Genomic DNA, 18487 nt, shown 5'->3' on the forward strand with positions numbered 1-18487 from the left:
GCGTTTAGTGTAAATGTCCGTGATGGCGGGAGGAGAGACCCCGATGATCTTCTCAGTTGACCTCACTATCCACTGCAGGGTCTTGTGATCCGAAACGGTGCAATTTCTGAACCAGGCAGTGATGCAGCTGCTCAGGATACTCTTAATACAACCCCTGTAGCATGTGATGAGGATGGGGGGTGGGAGATAGACTTTGCTCAGCCTTTGCAGAAAGTAGAGATGCTGCTAGGCTTTCTTTGCTATAGAGCTGGTTTTGAGGGACCAGGTGAGATTCTCCGCTTGGTGAACACCAAGAAATTTGGTGCACTTAATGATATCTACCGAGGAGCCGTCGACGTTCGGTGGAGAGTGGCTGCTTCGTGCTCTCCTGAAGTCAACAACCATCTCTTTTGTTCACATTCAGAGACAGGTTGTTGGCTTTGCACCAGTCCGTTAGCTACTGCACCACCTCCTCTGTATGCTGACTCGTCGTTCTTGCTGATGAGACCCACCACGGTCATGTCATTGGCGAACTTGATGATGTGGTTTGAGCTGTGTATTGCAGCACAGTCATGGGTCAGCAGAGTGAACAGCAGTGGACTGAGCACGCAGCCCTGGGGGGCACCCATGCTCAGTGTGATGGTGTTGGAGATGCTGCTCCCGATCCGGACTGACTTGAGGTCTCCCAGTCAGGAAGTCTAGGATCCAGTTGCAGAGGGAGGTGTTCAGGCCCAGTAGGCTCAGCTTTCCAATAAGTTTCTGAGGGATGATTGTGTTGAATGCTGAACTGAAGTCTATGAACAGCATTGGAACATACGTGTCTTTTTTGTCCAAATGGGTGAGGGCTAGGTGGAGGGTGATAGCAATGGCGTTGTCTGTTGAGCGGTTGGGACGGTACGCAAACTGCAGGGGTCCAGTGAGGGAGACAGCAGGGCCTTGATATGCCTCATGACAAGCCTCTGGAAACACTTCATGATGATGGATGTGAGTGCAATGGGACGGTAGTCATTTAGGCAGGACACTGAAGACTTCTTCGGCACAGGGATGATGGTGATGGCCTTGACGCATGTTGGAACGGTGCGCTGCTCAGGGAGATACCTCTACACTGAATTCATTCCTAATGATTATCAACGCAGGAATTTATTCAGTGTATGAATGGTGCTGTATTCTGTTGATTGACAGTAAATGTGAACAAAATCAGTGCAGACACCTAGTATAGATAATGGACTGCCTTCAGACAATGTTTTCGATGACTGCATCCTCCAAATCTTCATTTTCATTGTAACATTCAAGATGATTGTTGATATCTTCAAATTCTTTGTAATTCCTAACTTATTGAACTAGTGAAATCATTTTATTTTCACTCCCAGCTGTTTCTGGTATCTTCAAGGCTGAATGCTTGAAACTGCAAAGAACTAAACAGTTCACAATTGTCTTACTGCTTATTTCTCCCTAACTATCACTGACAAAAATCACTGCTTTTAAACACAAGCACACACAAGTGACTCTATTTTAAAAACTGTTCACTCTGAGTACGTTGTGTCGAACAGCCACAGAAATGCATGTGATTGACGCTAGTTAGTAAGTATTCGGCAACTATCTCCTGTTCCCATTATGCGACACAGTGTTCCAAAGAAACGAAAGGAGTCCTGACTATTTTGTCGATTAAAATGTTCTTTAAGATTTGTCCCAAGTAAGCAGCTGTTTCAAGCAAAAGGTGCAAACAAAAAGAGATGAAGCATTAGTTCAGAGAATAAGAATTGCCCTTCCCATGTTAACATCAAGACAAAGTTTACAAAATAATATAGAAGGGAAACATGTCTGAAGAGGACATAAATTATAAAATAAATTATATAAATACATTTTACAAATTGTAATCTTTTATATATAACAGGGCAGCAATCTACTTCACTCTTTAGATTTTGTATGCTACATGTCATATTAATGGAAGTTATATATTGCATTCTTCATTACGAAAACTTAGATTGCTCTGTCCAATTCACATTATAACATTCAATCAAAATTTATTGCCCAAAACAAATTGAATTAGTGTTATTCTTCATTGCTTTTCAATGGAAAAGCTCACACAAAAAAAGTAAGGAGCAAAAGGCCTAACCTTTCAAGTCAATACAGGGAAAATAAATGCTGTATCATTTTTGGTCAATTTTAAATGGAGCTGCAAAGCTCTGTTAGCATTGTTTATATATGACCCTGTTATTTCCCTTAAGCTATTCTTGAGGTAGAAATTTAGATCCTGAAATTGACTTGAGTATAATTTAAGATTTAGTTCTTCTGAAAGTGTGATTTGCATTAGTTGCTAACTTATGATTATCACTTTCTGTATACTTTGTTGATTGTGATTATCATCTGGTTAAAATCTGTCTGAATTGGATATATCCCAGCATTCCATCTCAACATGAAAATTAATGACAGTGTAATGGTATTACAGCATCAACAACCCAGGTACATTTTTCTTGTGACCCTGTAAGTTTCCTTTGGCTGCTCCAGTTTCCTCTCACATTCCAAAGACCTGCAGGTTAGTAGGTTAATTAATCACATGGGTGTAACTGGGTGGAACGTTTCTTTGGGTTGGTAGGGCCTTTTACCATACTGTGTGTTTAAAACCTTCCGGCCCAATGCACTGCACCACTCAGTAACACACACCTAACCCTAACTTAATCACAGGACAATTTAGAAATGACCAATTAACCTACTAACCAATGTGTCTTTTGATTATGGGAGGAAACTGGAGCACCCGGAGGAAACAATCACATCGAGAATGCACAGAATCCTTAGAGGCAGCGGCGGGAATTGAACCCGGGTCATGATACTGTAAAGTGTTGTGCTAACCACTATGGTACTTTGCCCCTAAATGTTGTTAAACGTATCTGGACACAATGTCCTACCTGAAGAAACTAAGTTACCTGAAAAAACTAAGTTACCTGAAGGACCCAACCAGTTCTTCTCCTCTACTACCCTCCTCCATTTAGCAGAACTTGTACTCACCCTCAACAATTTCTCCTTCTCCACCCACTTTCTTCATTATGCCTGTCATTTCAAAGGCTAGCCTATGCAGAGCAGTCTATGTTCCAAGCCTCCCACAGTAATACTCCCCATTAAAATTCTGCACTACATTAACGACTGCATTGTTGCTGCTTCTTGCACCCATGCTGAGCTTGTCAATTTCATCAACTGCCTCCAACTTCCACCCTGTCTTTAAATTCACTTAGTCCATTTTTGATACTTCTCTCCCCTTTCTCAACCTCACTGTTCTCCAACGGGAGAAAAAACCGTTTACTGACACGTTTTTCTCAATCTACTGATTCCTGCGGCTAACTTAACTATACCTCTTCCCACTCTGGCTCTTTTAAAAATGCTATTCCCTTTTCTCAGTTCCTTCATCTCCACGGCACCTGTTCCCACGATGAGACCTACTTTTCTAGGATATCAGAGATCTCTTCCCCTTCCTCCACCATTGATACTGCCCTCACTCACGTCTCCTCCATTTCCCAGACATCTGTGATCACCCCTTCTTCCTACTACCTTAACAGGGATAGAGTTCTTTCGTCCTCACCTACCACTCCATGAGCCTCCACATCCAGCATGTTCTTTGCAACTTATGCCATCTTCAATGGGATCCTACCTCTAACCACATTTTTACTTCCCCTGCCTCCCCCCCCCCCCCCCCCCCCCCCAACTCTCTGTAGGGATTGTTCTGTCCGTGATTCCTTTGTCCATTAGTCTCACCCAACTAATCTCCCTCCTGGCACACTTATCCTAGCAAGCGAGATAAATGCTACACCTGCTCTTTCACCTTCCTCCTCCCTCCATTCAGGACCCCAAACAGTCCTTCTCTACATAGGTGAGACCCACTGTAAATTGGGGGATTACCTTGTTAAGCACCTCTACTCTATTTGCCAAAAGTGTAAGTTCCCTGTGGCTAACCATTTTAATTCCTATACCCATTCCAATTCTGACATGCCGATTCATGGCTTCCTTTTCTGCCATGATGAAGCCACTCTGAGGGTGGATGAGCAATACCACATATTCTGTCAAAGTAGCCTCCAACCTGATGTTATGAACTTTGTTTTCTCCAATAGGTAATTTTTCCTCTTCCTTTCCCCTCCCCCTCACCCTTCTTTTCCCCACTCTAGCCTCTTGCCTCTGACCTCTTCTCCTCACCTGCCTATCACCCCCATCCACCACCCCTCGTGCCCCTCTTCCCTTTCTCCCATGGTCTACTTTTCTCTCCTATCAGATATCTTCTTCATCCTTTTACTTTTCCCACCCATCTGACTTCACCTATGACCTTCCAGCTTGTCACCCTTCTCCCTCCCCTCTGTTTTTTATTCTGGCATCTTTCTCAGTTCTGATGAAGGATCTTGGCCAAAGATGTCAGCTATTTATTCATTTTCATCGATCCTGCCTGAGTTCCTTCAGTGTTTTGTGTGTGTTGCTCTGTCATTAATTCCCAATGGGGGCGTTACCTGTCCTAAGGGGGCACTGGGGAAATAGAAGTCATTGGGGGGGGGGGGGGGGCATTTCAAGATTCTTTGGCGGGAGAAAGGGGTTGGTAAGCACCACCCTAACATGAGGCCGTTAGTAGGACAGGCACTGCCAAAAAAAATGAGGGACTGCAGCGCAGGAAGACCCGTAGTTCTGCAGGCGGTAAGCACTCATCGTCACAACGCAGGTGAAGATAGGCAATCTCATCAGACCTTACCAACCAATTAGGGATGCATAAATTAGCAACTAGGGTGCTCAACAGTTCCCCTTCTCCCCTTGACTTCAGCACACAATGAGTTCGCGCAACTTAACAGTTAGTAAGTCAAGTACACACCCTCAACTTGCTCTACAGTTTTACGGAAAACATGCCACGCAATGGTACAGCACTGGCTGGAACCAAATAGTGAAATAGAGCAAATCAGTGAGCCTGCCGACCCTGAGGATTCCTCTTGAGGTGTTCAAAGCGACCTCAGCTTCATATATACTGTCAAGTACCATCTTTGGTGATTATGAGACCTTCGGTGATTGGTCTATCACACTAGCTGGAATAGTATAAAGGTTGCTTGCTGAACACCAGCTCTATTGCACTAATGTTCTGATTCCAATCTGAATCCTTGTCACTGTAATTTTCAACTCCACTGGATGAGTCAATTGTAAGAAGGCATTGCAAATGCAATCTGTACGATTGATCAAAAATGGAATGTTTATGAAGAGCAACACACATAAAATGCTAGAGGAACTCAGCAGGCCAGGCAGCATCTATGGAAAAAAATACAGTTGATGTTTTGGGCCGAAACTCTTTGGCAGGACTGGAGGAAAAAAAAGCTGAGGAGTAATTTAAAAGTTGGGGGAGGGTAGAGGGAACCATTAGGTGATAGGTAAAATTTAGAGGGTGGAGGGATTAATTAAAGAGCTGGGAAGTTGATTGGTGAGACAGGAAAAGGGGATGGGTAATGGAGAAGCGGGGGTGTTGGAGGCATTGCCCCCCCCCCCCCACCTTTTAAATCTACTCCTCAGCTTTTTTTTCTCCAGTCCTGCGACAAATCACCTGTACTTTTTTCAATAGATGCTGGCTGCCCAGCTGAATTCCTCCAGCATTTTGTATGTGTTGCTTGGATTTCCAGGATCTGCAGATTTTCTCTTGCTTGAAGTTTATGAAGAGATTCTCTTAAAAACATAACAATGGAGAATCAATCTATGATGAGCTCAAATGTATATTGAGGATAAAAGTACTCCATGAACATGATTTCTTGTGCAACAGATGGTTGCCATGCTGGTTCAGTGGCATTTGTGAAAAAAGAAATTCCAAGTCCATTTGCAATCCATTCTGTAATTCATTGTCAACATCTTGTAGATGAAAACTTCAGCCAGCAACTTTTTTCAAGAATGACTCTTGTAATATCTGCTATCAACAAAATTAAAGCTCATCCATTAAATAGCAGAATATTTCACCAATTATACCAAGGTAATAATGAGTTTAAAAGCTTCTTCACACTGGAGTGCATTGGCTGTCAAAAGCTGCTGATCTTTTTGACACTGTTTGAATTTTTCCTCAACGTTGAGGAAGAGCTTGGGAAACAAGATTGAACTTCCATATGGAGATGTGCCATAGAAACTGACCATTCGAAATATGAAACTGCAGGGTGATAATTTCAATTTAACCCAGGCAAAAAGTGCAGTGTCCACTTTTATCAGAAATATTTAAGCAAAGTTTTGGGAGAAGAATGTTCTCAGTTTCCTTGCATGGAAAGTATGGCACTCTCTTTCACAGACAGTGATTTGCACATGCAGTTACTGAAGAAGGATTTTCAGAATTGATTCAAGGATTTGAATGATCTGGAAATTCCGGACTGGGTAATTAACCTATTTCTTTGCAAGATGGAAGAACAGGAAGAGAGCTTGCAAGAAGAAATGATCGAAATTCAGAATGATGAAGAAACAAAAATGCTTGTCAAAAATGTCATCTTTTGTGGTATGTGGCTACACTGTCATATGAAGTTTCTTGGTCTTTGGAGAAGACTGAAACTACTCTTCCTTGCATTTCCATTCCTCCTATCTTATTAAGAGGCTTCAGTTCCGTGAACCAAATACACTCAAAAAACAGAAACTTTGGACATTGTTACATGTGGGGGCTTAAGGCTTTTGCTGTCACAACTTGAACCAAATATTTCGATTCTTGCTTAAAAAAAAAACCCATCAAGCTCAAGGATCATATTGATATCAAAGCTGCTGTACAGCACGCAGGTACTGTGTAAGCTAGGTTTAAAGACAAATAAGATTAAAGCAGAATAATTTTTCTCATGTTGGCATAGAGTAGACATGTTTTTACACTATGGGGGGGCACTGGAAAGTATGTGTGGGGGCAAGTATAAAGGTGCTTTAATGCAGTGTTGAGCTTAAAAAAATGATTGTGAAGCACTGCTCTAAGTAAACCACTTGAGAATTTTACTTTGAGATTCCAGTCAGTATAATCAGAATCCAGTTTGATATCACCGGCATATGTTGTGAAGTTTGTTGTGCAGTAGCAGTGCATTACAATATATAATAAAAACTGAATTACAGTAAATGTTTTATATATATATATATATTTGTATATATATTTAAATTAAACAAGTAGTGTTTTTTAAAAATTAAGTTAGGGAGGTAGTATTCATGAGTTCAGTGTCCATTCTGAAATCTGATGGCAGAGCTGTAGACCAGATGTTGCAGTTTTTAAAAAATTCCATATTGTGAGTGATCTAAATTTAAATTACGATGCTCATTTATTTATGCTTCTTAGTTTCTGGATGGGGAAATTAACCACAGGTATATTTTAATGAAAGATCAGTAATTGTTATAAAAAGATCCTGATGATAATCATGATGAATCTGCATTGAAAAAGTTTTTTTCAGCCTCTGGTGTGTAAAAGTATGGCTCCATAGCAACCGATCCAGTTTAGTCAAGTCCTTACAGGATGTGAGCACATAAGAGGCTTATGCATCATAATAGTATTGCATCATTTTGGTCACTACTTTGACATCAACATTTCTACATGCTCATGCCTGTATCGTTGATTCCATGTCTCGTGTTTTAACAGCAGGATCCTTTCCAATGCAAGACCATCTTTAATCTATCGATCAATAGCTCCCATCCACATTTTCAGAATATCGTAGGACTTTGTTCGTAAATTATCTGTAACTAGATACACTTTTTTCGTGTGCGTAGTTGTTATAGCCTGTTTAGAATTTTGTGATTTTCTGTAGGCAATGGAGGGTGTACGTTATGTAAATAATCCTAAAATTGCAAATTACAGGAAGCTTCTATTCCATATGAGGAGGGCAAGTGAATTGCTTCTGATTTTATTATTTGTCTTTGTTTATTAATGGGTGATGAATTTGGTGAATCATTTGCTAATCACTACTAAACATTTGTTGAAAAAATGGTGGTTTATTATATTATTATATATGGTCTTGTATAATTAATATTTTTTTGCCCAACATTGTTGACCTCACTCAACTCTATTAAAGTGGGCTGGTGGTTTTATTAACCCACATATGAAATTCTCAAAGTCTTCCTACTACATTATTGGTTATTGAGTTTACATGATTAATACAGCTCTGGCTAGTGATTCTCAAGGTGGTGTGATAGTAAAAATGATAGAATTGTTACAAATCATGTTTACTTCCTTGTCTTAACCATTACCATAATTTCATAAAATTGTGCTGAAATTTTCTTTCTGTTTGGGCTAAAAAAAATTAACATTTCTGTTCCTGCTTAATAGATTTAATTAGATTTCTTCTAATCTGAGCTATGTACTCCTATTTGGTTTTACACATCATTTGAGATTTATGGACACAAATTTTTTGATGTATTGATATAATTTTATCATCTTTCATTAACTCTGATAACTTTTAATAGAGAACTGGTAGTTAGATAATAAGTATGTTGCATACACAGTAAGTTTTGCATCATTGTTAAAACTGCCTAAGTAAAGTAGATTAAAAACTTCATTGTCTTGGTATAACAGCTGTCGAGAGTTCAGACTGAAAGCTTTTTAAAAATATTTCAGAACAACAATATTTTGATGTGGAGAAACGACTAACCCAGACACAGGAAAAGTTAGTATCAGAGACTCAAGAATGTCAGAAATTGCGTGAGGAACTATCTACACTTAGTAAGTACTGCTGTACTTTTTTTTTAAAGATATCTTGATTTCTAAATTTGCACATGATACTGGGTATTGTCATATGGGTCCATCTTGATATCCTGAGTTACACTTGCAGGAGAACTGTTGCACGTTTGTGACTGGATTCTAAATTTAAAAGTTATTTAATTTTCTGCATTGTGGAATGGGATTTAATATCCAACATTTTTGATAATGAATTATTACAATGTGCAATGGATCAATTCACTTTGTGCTTTATGGTATTTGTTGCTTATAGGTGACGAATTAAAAGAAACTAAGAGCAAAAATAAGGACCTAGAATCTTCTAAGGAAAAACTGATGAATACAGAGGTATGTATTTGGAATTACAATGTTTTATTTATCCCTGACGAATTTAGTTTAACAATGATAAGGAGCCATGTGCAAAGTTTAGGAATTTGGAATGGGATAGTGCCTTTGAGGATGGTAAAAGAATCAGGAAAAATATTAAACAAGGAATTAGGAGTGTTATTGGGGCAATGAAACATCTGGAAAGTAGTGAAGAGAATCACAAGGCATTTTATATGTATTAGAAAGAATGTAGATGAAATTCACTCAAGGACAAAGGAGGGAATTAGTGTGTGGAGCCAGAGGAAGTGGGTTAGGTCCTTAATGGATACTTTGCATTGTTAATCATTAAGGAGAAAATACTCGTGTAATAGTGAGATCACGGAATGTTATATTGATATTCTGCAGCATATACATCAAACTCAAGGCCCGTGGGCCAAATCCGGCCCGCGGTGGAATTATCTTTGGCCCGCGAGATAATATCTAATTACTATTAAAGCTGGCCCCAGTAATCGAAGCGCCTATGGCGTATGATATGGCTAATGCTGAGTTTATTCAGGTACCAGGTTTTCAGGGTTTTTAGTGTTTATTCGGCAGTCTTGCTCGGCAGTCTTCTTCATAAGAAACGGAATTTGTAAAGTGAAACACTTTGTAGTTATAGCAGAGACTGAGACACATGAGAACAGGCTGAAAAAACGGAGGCAACGAAAGCTGCGTTCGCACGTGTCCGACTGATCCGGCCCGCATGAAGCTGCATTTTGCTCAATCTGGCACGTGACCTAAAATGAGTTTGACACCCCTGTTCATGGCATTTTATTATTAAGGTTAAGAAAGTGTTGGGTGGCTTTAAAAATCACTAAGATGGAAAAGCATTCGGGGCCTGGTGGGATCTTTCCCAGGATACTGTAGGTGGCAGAGAAGGAAATTGCAAGGGCCTAAACAGAATTTTTTTGTATACTTTTTAGCCATGGTCAAGATCTCGGGTTTGTTCCTTTGCCTAAGAAGGACAGAAAAGATAATACAGAAAATTGTAGGTCAGTGAACCTTGCATTACTGATAGGGAAGTTAGTGGCAAAGGTTGTTAGTGAAGAGTTACTTGCATTTGACAAAGCATGGACTTGTTAGGGAAGATCAGTTGGTTTTGTGTGGGGGCGGGTCATGTCTCATTTTTTTGAGGAAGTGACAGATGTTTGCAGGTAATTGAGTGGTTGATGTTGTTAAATTGAATTATAGCATTTGACGAGGTTCCTTTTGATCGAGAAAAGTCACATGGACCACAGTGACCAATTGTGGAATCAAGGATGGAGTGGCTTGAACCAGCAGTTTTTGAATCGAAAATGTAAATAACTGGTGTGTTTAATTTTTATTTCATTTTGAAACAGGGCCAGCTTTCTCGTGCAAAAGATGAATTGGATAATGAAAAACGAGAGCTAGTAAGAACACTTGAACGTAGATCCCAAGAAGTGGAACATCTGAATGGTATGATGAGTACCTTCAATTGGATTTTAGCTTGACTTTGTACTTAAGCACACTATCTTTCTGAAAGATATAGCTAGTTTAATTCTGAGTTTTCAAAACAATTCTAATACATATGATGTGCACAGTCATTTATCAGTTAACTTTACATCTCACCTGCATATGTACCTGCTCTTCTTGAAAGCTCTTGTGAAAGACAGAAAACTGAATTGGAGTTGGGAATAGTGACTCTGGTAAATGCATATGATATAAGCAGTTGAGAAGAATGATCTTGCCTCTGAACAAGTTTAGTTTTAGTTTGGACAGAGATAGAAAGAGACAATAAGCATCACTATTTGGAGTGATTGCACACATCTTCTCCCAATAAAATTTGTAGATTATTAATAAGAAAATAAAGAGGTCGTTGTGGCTTGGTTAGGTTAGTCTGCTTGCAAGACAAGGTAGATGAGATTGACGAGACACTAAGTTCATTAATTATATTTGGGATTATTTACTGGAGCACAACATTTTCAGCAGAATTTCTCGTGTTTATAGTATTAGATCAGTTTGTTTCAGATTTTGTATTATGTAATGTGAGGCAATGAATGTGTAAAGGAGCACTGAGGAAAAATGGTCATGTGTAAAATATGTTACCCTCTTGGCAACATTATGTCAAAAACTAGAATGATTAATAAAACAAGTATAAGGGGTGGGGTATATATAAGTCTGTTGGGGTCATCTATTGTATCCAGTGGTCTCAGTGTGACTTCCTGGATATCAGTGAGACCTGACATAGATTGGGAGACCACTTCATTAGGCACTTTTGCTCCATCTGCTACAAAGAGTGGGGCTTCCCTGTGGCCACCCATTTCAATTCTACTTTACATTCCTGTTCAAATATGTCAGTCCATGGCCACCTCTACTGCCGTGATGAGGCCACACTCAGGTTGGAGGAGCAGCATCTTTTGTTCTGTCTGGGTAGCCACCAACCATCAATTTCTTGAACTTAAGGTGATTGCTTCCCCCCACCATTTCCCATTACTGTTTCCCTCTCTTATGTTGTCTCCTGCCTTTGGTGCTTCTCCCCCTTCACTTTCTTCCATGGTCTTCTATCCTCTCCTATCAGATTTCCCCTTCCTCCAGTCCTTTATCTTTTCACCAGTCTACTTCCCAGCTCTTTACCAATTCTCCCCCCCCCTCCTTCTCCCGGGTTCACCTATCACCTTGTGCTTCTTCTTCCCCCCCTCCCACCTTCTTCATCTGACTTCTTCCCCTTCCTTTCCAGTCCTGATGAAGTTGTGTCTGTTTCTTTGGATGGGAAAGATGTTTTGTGGTGGAAATTTGGTTAAGGTTAAGATTTCCTGTCTAGCTATGTAGACAAAAGAAAGGTTCACTGATATTTTGAACAACGCACAGAATGCTAGTGGAACTCACCAGGAAATAGGTGATGCCAGATGGGTGAAGAGGGGAGATGAAGTTGGGAGGTGATAGATTGGGGGGGGGGGGAATAAAAGGCAACGGGCTGGAGGAGAAGGATTCTGATAGGAGAGAAGAGTGGATCATGGGAGAAAGGGAAGGAGGAGGGGCACCAGAGGGAGGTGGTGGGGTGGGTGAGTAGGCTAAGAGGCTAGAGTGGGGAATAGAAGAACAGGGAAGATGAGGGGAAAAGAAGAGAAAAAGTACTGGAATGAGGCTATTGATGTTTACTCTGAAATTGAAGGTCTCAATCCTCTTGACCTCAATATCATTGTAGATTGGAGCATGTGTGCTGCCGGCTTCCTGAAGTCAAGTTGATTGGTTAAAGAACAGAAATTGGATAAAAAAAAATAATGTGTAATTTTAACATTTGTTCTTAGCACTTAATGTAACTCTCTTTAAATTGAAATTAATTTTGAATTCTGTGTGTAGTAGGGTATTGAATATTTGTATTTGATGGGAATCAAGTTATGTGGGGATAATTAATATATATCTGTAGCATTTTTGGCTTCTGGAGAATTCGTGGTTAATTTTCGCAGATAGGGGACTTCAAATTTAAGAAAGTAAATTGAGTATGTTGCACAATTGAAGCACCTGATAAAATTTGCTCAACATGAAGACTGGATGCATAGCTGTGAATTTTGATTGTGATGAGCAAAAGTGAAAATGATGAGAAAAAATTGCGTTGTATGATCAGCAAGTTTAGGAAATGTCATTGGTGACACCTTGCAATGGGAAGGTGTACTTTCCTTTAACATATTGTCATTTCATAGCTTTCTTCTTTAACATACTGTAACTCCGCTTCCCATCTATGAAAATAATTTTCTTAAAATATTTTATGTAGTTCTAAGAGCCATAAACAATGCAATACTTCGACTGCCATCTCTTTATTTGTATCATAACATCTGGCATTTATTATTGAACAATGTTCAAATTCAAAGTGCATTTATTAAAAAAGACTATAAATTATACAATCTTGAGATTTGTTTTCCGGTAGCTACAAAGCAAGAAACCCAAAAGAACCCAATTAAAGAAAAAAAATAAACGACCAACATCTGATGTGCACGAGAAGGAAAGACACAAATTATGCAAACAGTTGAAGTGTGCATATTTAATTTCTGCCCTTTCAATCAACTAGCTTGGCATAGATTGCTTCCTGGTTTGTTTTCTAGTTGACTACCTTAGAAAACACACACACACACACACACACACATGAAGTTTAGTAAAGGATTATGTTAAAGGACAGCATGAAAACAAAAGAGAGGGCATGCAATATTGCAAAAAGTGGCAAGCTTTTAAATACCAACAGATGGCAAAGAGGGGAGGAAGAATAAAATAAAAAAGCTAGCTACTGTTATTGAAAAGGATATCAAAGGTTATTTCAGATGTATGAAGAATAAAATAGAGGTAAGAGTGGACATTGTACTGCTGGAAAATCATGTTTCAATGTGAAAGGCGCTAGCGTTATGCCAGAAATTCTAGAGTGTCAGGGACTCAGAAATGTCTAGATACTATTACTAAAGATAAGCTGCTTGGGAAGCTGAAAATTCTGTAGGTGAATATGTCCAATGGATTGCACCCTAGAGTTCTGAAAGGGATAGCTGAAGAGATTGTGGAGATATTAGTAGGAGTCTCTCAAGAATTACTAGAGTCAGAACTCACTCCAGACATCTGGAAAATTGCTGGTGTCACTCTACTCTTTAAGAAGGGGAGTGGCGAAAGAAGGGGAAATCTTGGCTCAGATATGTTGAATCCACTCTTTGATAGTGGATTGATTGTTGATTTGTTTAGTCATGAGTACACTTTGCAACAAAGCTGCTTATTGAATTGAAACATTTTGTCTTATTACAGCGGATTTAAAACGTCTAAATGATAAACTTGTGGAAACAAATTCAGCAAAAATAGACCTTCAGTTAAAACTTGATGAGCTTCAAGTATCAGAAGTTTCTGTTAAGGTGAGTTTTTCAATGGCGTTGGATAAAATATTGCTGATTTAAGCCCTTTTGGTAAAACTGTTATCTAATAATTAAACATTATGACGATTTATTGTCATAGACGATGTCATGATGCTGATTGTGGTGTAACTCCAGATATACAGTTGTAAGAAAATGTTTGTGAACCCTTTGCAATTACCTGGTTTTCTGCATTAGTTACTCATAAAATGTCTAATCTTCATCTAAGTCACTAGAATAGACAAACACAATCTGCCTAAACCAATAGCACACAAACAATTGTACTTCCCCTGTGTTTATTGAACACATTGTTTAATCATTCACAGTCCAGGCTGGAAAAAGTATGTGAACCCTTGAATTTAATAACTAGTAGAACCTCCTTTAGCAGCAATAACCTCCACCAAATATTTCCTATAGCTGAGATCAGACTTGCACAATGGTGGGGAAGAATTTTAGACCATTCCTCCATTCAAAACTGTTTCAGTTCATCAATATTTCTGGGGTACCTTGCATGAACAGCCCTCTTCAGGTCATGTAACAGCATCTCAATTGGGTTAAGGTCTGGAGTCTGACTTTGCCATTCCAAAACACAGATTTTCTTCTTGCAGAATTTCTTCATGTAAAATATACCAAATGAGTGGGTTTAAGTTAGCATCTTAATTGTTTAATAATCTAGGAATATTATCCAAGCATAGACTATTACGGTTATTTCAAATTGCCATGCTTTTAAATATTTGGATCTTCCCCCCCCCCCCCCCCCCCCTATACTTATAATAATTTCAATGTTGTTGAATGCAAGATGACCAAGCTGATACCTGAGACACAAATGAAAAGAGGAATGGTTGGACCTTGTGGTGACAGCCTTTGAGGTTGGATGATGCTCCCTGACAATACATTGGATTTTCTTATTAAGATTAAGATCCACACATTGCACTGAATTAGATTTGATTCAGTGTGCTTTTATGTTATTTGAGTTAAACATCCAAAATGTACGAACCTTGAAAGTTATTTTAATCATAACAAGTAAGCATTGTTTTTGATACTCTTGAACACACTTAGTTATTATTCGTGAGGAATAGGGGCATGAACTTTGTGGGTAATAACTAAAACGTGCTACTGCAGATCTTTTTGTACTTAACATGCTCCAAATATAAATATATTTCAAAAGCATTGACACACATTAATAAACAAATTAAATTGTTTAAATGCTCCAAACGTAATTGATGTTAATAAACAGCTGGCTTCCATTGCCATGATTGGTTGTGATTTGGCAAGATGCAGCTGTATAAAAAGAAACTTTTAGACCAATGCATGTATGGAGTCATTATCAAAGTTATATGAAAACTGTTTACTTTGTATACAGTCACTGGTTGCATATCATGTACATACAAAAATGGTTTGGAAAATTTCAAAGTGGTGTCTGGGGTTCACCTTGTATGTGAGCGGTGAGGAAAGATTGTAACAATATCCTATCCTGGAATGATATGGTGCTTTGAGAAGATTAAATAGGATTGGTGTCATTTACTGGAGAAATAGGTACAAATAATCACAGTGTAAAAATAGATTTTGAAAGGGATTAATGAGTCAATGCTGAGGGCCTATTTCTTCCTGTTGGATCAGTCATGTTAAATACAGTGGCTCCAAGTGTAATGGAAAACACTTGACTGGATCAAATACTGCATTAGTTCTCCAGTAACTCTGCCATCTGGGACAAAGATTGCTGAACTGATGACCTATCCACTACACTAAATGTTCTGCAGAATAATCCAACTACTCCTTCCAAGCATGTGACCTCTACTTTGAAGGAGAATAAGTAGCAAGTGCATGCAAGTTCTACCTCAAGGCTAGAATTTATATTGCCATTTCATCATCGTTAGGTCTAAATCCTGGAGCACTCTGTCCAGTGGGCTTACCTTCATTGGGAATGATTCTGTGATTGGTAAACCAATTTTTTTTCAGTATCGTGAAAAGCGTCTCGAACAAGAAAAAGAATTATTAATGAATCAGAACAGTTGGTTGAATACAGAAATAAAAACGAAGACGGATGAACTTGTAGGACTTCGTCGAGAAAAAAGCAATGAAATTCTCGAGCTCCGATGCAATCTGGAGAACAAAAAAGATGAGGTAATCTGTCCTTTTTGCTTGGTGAATACAAACAATAACATTTCTATCTTTCTCAGCAACCCAAAGGTTCAAGACAGAGTTTATTATCATATGGTGCATGTATATGCATGTGTAATCAAGCTTAATTGAAGCAGCATCACAGGCATATAATACCATTCACAAGAAAAAACAAATACAATTTTAAAAAGAAAGAACAAATGTAAAACTCCATTTTACTGCATTTTGTATCTGAACTTGATGGAAGGGTTTCTTTAATTTGAAAGCTAGAAATTCAAATAATCTACAAAACTCAAACTCAGCACAATTACTAGATTTTAACGTACCGTGTGGACTTGAAGGGAGTCTGCCACTTAATATTTTTCTTCTTACTGTCACCTGTTGAAACCTCTAAAAGCATTCAGATTTGATTCTCTGGCATTGACTAACCTGGTTGTTGATTTTTAACTGTTACCTTTTACAGATTTGCAGCCTAGAAGAGCAAATTCATACGTTAAAAGCAGCTAAGCAAAACCTTGAAGAGCAGGTTGAGGATTTAATGAATAAATTGAAGGAGGTTAGTCTTTGTTAATGGTAATTGAATGAGCAAAAAATAATATTCAAAAATTGGAACATGTTTCCTCAGTTCAATTATGATGCACATTAAAATAGTTTCTGTCATTGTTCATCTTTCAAATTTATTTCTCTCTGTTAGCTTTCCAGTGTGCCAAGCTACACCAATAATCCACTGCAATAGTTGGGGTAGAATTTAGCAACAAGTTTTAAAAATCAAGCCATTCAGTGTCTGGTATTTTCTGAAATCAAATCTCTGAACTTTTCTATAGGAAATAATGAATCAAGTGCCTAGTAATAAATTATACTTTCATTGGAAATTCATGTTTACAGCTGTTGACGGTTATGCCAAGCTTACATCTGTTTCTGTTTTCTGATCAGTCCAAGGAACAGTCAGCAACTATGGAAGAGAGGTTTCGAAATGAATTGAATGCGCACGTGAAGTTGTCAAACTTGTACAAGGTATAATCTTGTTTTTCTCTTTTAAATGTGACTTATTTGCATAGAGCGCTTGCAATTTCCGGAGAAATACTGGTAATTTTTTCAAGGGCTGTTTCTATCCATGACAATCCCTCGCCTCCCACATGCCAAAAGTAGATGAGGTGGTTTAGGACTCCATACAAATGCAAAAGTGACAGGATCCTGAAACGTTGTTAATGGAAGTTTGGCGGGGGAGCCATTAATATCCCACATTAATTTATGCAAGGCGACAGTCACAGCAACAAGGGAGAAAACTAGTTTTGAGGTAATATGCATGCCTGAAGATCTATCCTAGGCCGTATGTATTGATGCAATTAGGCACAACAGTGGCTATATTTCAATAGGAGTTTGAGGAGACTTTGATATGTACTGTAGAGAGCATTCAAATTGGTTGCATCTCTGGTATGGAGGGCCCACTGCACGGGAAAAAGCTGCAGAAAGTTGTAAGCTCAGCCACCTCCATCATGGGAACTAGCCTCCCCAGCATCAAGTGCATCTTCAAAAGGCGGTGCCTCAAAAAGGCATCATACATCATTGAGGACCCAATTACCTAGAACATGCCCACTTCTCATTGATACCATCATGGAGGAGATACAACTCAGCTTTTCAGGAACAACCTCTTCTCTGCCATCAGATATCTTTCTGAATGGACATTGAATTCATGTAGGCTGCCTTAATTTTTTTTCTTTTGTTTGCTCTCTTTTTAACCTAATTTAATTTTTATATAATTGTAATTTATAGTTTTTTAAATTATGTTTTGCAATGTACTGCTGCTGCAAAACAAAAAATTTCATGATACAACACACACAAAATGCTGGTGGAACACAGCAGGCCAGGCAGCATCTATAAGGAGAAGCACTATCAACGTTTCAGGCCGAAACCCTTCGTCAGGACTGACTTTGTCAGGAAGGGTCTCGGCCTGAAACGTCGACAGTACTTCTCCTTATGCTGCCTGGCCTGCTGTGTTCCACTAGCATTTTGTGTGTGTTGTTTGAATTTCCAGCATCTGCAGATTTTCTCATGTTTGCTCTTTAAATTTCATGATACATCCAGGTGATAATAAACCTGATTCTGATCTTGAAATTGTCTTAGATTTTAAACATTTTAATGTTGGGACATTATATATGTAGTAACCTGCTCTTTGTGTATGTGTGTGCATGTATGTTATATGGACTAGGAGTGGGTTTAGGAAGCAGGATTCATGGAAAGGGGTTCATGGGAGAAGGGTTGTGTAGATGTTCAGCATGGTAATGGTTTAAAATGAGATTCCTCAGTTGTCATGGAGTAGCCCGAGGGATTATGTAAAGGAGTAGGTCCAAGAGCTGGATGTGGCTACTGAGGCTCCTTCAAAACAGTGTGTCATAGAAAATGACTCACAGGTATTGTGCATTGCTGCAGTCCGAGACATCTATTCGCATGTTCTTTGACTGAACAGGGCACATCATATCCAGATCTTAATTCTCCACTGTATGAGTGACAAGAAGTAAAAAGGGAC

The 18487-nt window shown here is 38.9% G+C and overlaps 1 protein-coding gene across 4 annotated transcripts in view; it reads left to right on the forward strand.

Moving 5' to 3' along the window:
• Nucleotides 1–18487, forward strand: part of tprb (translocated promoter region b, nuclear basket protein) — a 91696-nt gene that overhangs the window by 10828 nt on the left and 62381 nt on the right. For all 4 annotated transcript variants that reach the window (XM_073063290.1, XM_073063289.1, XM_073063288.1 and 1 more), the window contains exons 2-8: nucleotides 8534–8638; nucleotides 8907–8980; nucleotides 10339–10435; nucleotides 13739–13842; nucleotides 15799–15963; nucleotides 16424–16516; nucleotides 16894–16974. In XM_073063290.1, the coding sequence (XP_072919391.1) occupies nucleotides 8534–8638; nucleotides 8907–8980; nucleotides 10339–10435; nucleotides 13739–13842; nucleotides 15799–15963; nucleotides 16424–16516; nucleotides 16894–16974 (719 nt within the window). The remainder of the gene's footprint in view (nucleotides 1–8533; nucleotides 8639–8906; nucleotides 8981–10338; nucleotides 10436–13738; nucleotides 13843–15798; nucleotides 15964–16423; nucleotides 16517–16893; nucleotides 16975–18487) is intronic.

Source organism: Hemitrygon akajei, chromosome 12 (genome assembly GCF_048418815.1).
Source record: "Hemitrygon akajei chromosome 12, sHemAka1.3, whole genome shotgun sequence".
Lineage (NCBI taxonomy): Eukaryota > Metazoa > Chordata > Chondrichthyes > Myliobatiformes > Dasyatidae > Hemitrygon > Hemitrygon akajei.